This window comes from Penaeus monodon, chromosome 24 (assembly GCF_015228065.2).
Source record: "Penaeus monodon isolate SGIC_2016 chromosome 24, NSTDA_Pmon_1, whole genome shotgun sequence".
NCBI classification, from domain to species: Eukaryota; Metazoa; Arthropoda; class Malacostraca; order Decapoda; family Penaeidae; genus Penaeus; species Penaeus monodon.
In genome coordinates, this window is record NC_051409.1 from 4,813,387 (window position 1) to 4,813,588 (window position 202).

Genomic DNA, 202 nt, shown 5'->3' on the forward strand with positions numbered 1-202 from the left:
ACATCCACTCAGGTGCAGGTCCCATGTATAGTTCTGTAAAGGTGTATTGTCCACGATGCTGCAACTCGTAAGCGTAGACACGATGGCCATATGTGGTACCCCTTGCATGGTTTTCTATAGCTTCCAGGGTGCATGTACTGTAGAAGGAGTCACTGACAAGCTTGGGATGAACAAGATTCTAATTAAGCCAAAGTTCTGATTT

The 202-nt window shown here is 45.0% G+C and overlaps 1 protein-coding gene across 1 annotated transcript in view; it reads right to left on the bottom strand.

Moving 5' to 3' along the window:
- The window catches only part of LOC119588813 (esterase FE4-like), a 7,840-nt gene that overhangs the window by 1,856 nt on the left and 5,782 nt on the right, over positions 1–202 (bottom strand). Inside the window, exon 8 of the mRNA XM_037937459.1 lies at positions 4–160. Within this exon, the coding sequence (XP_037793387.1) occupies positions 4–160 (157 nt within the window). The remainder of the gene's footprint in view (positions 1–3; positions 161–202) is intronic.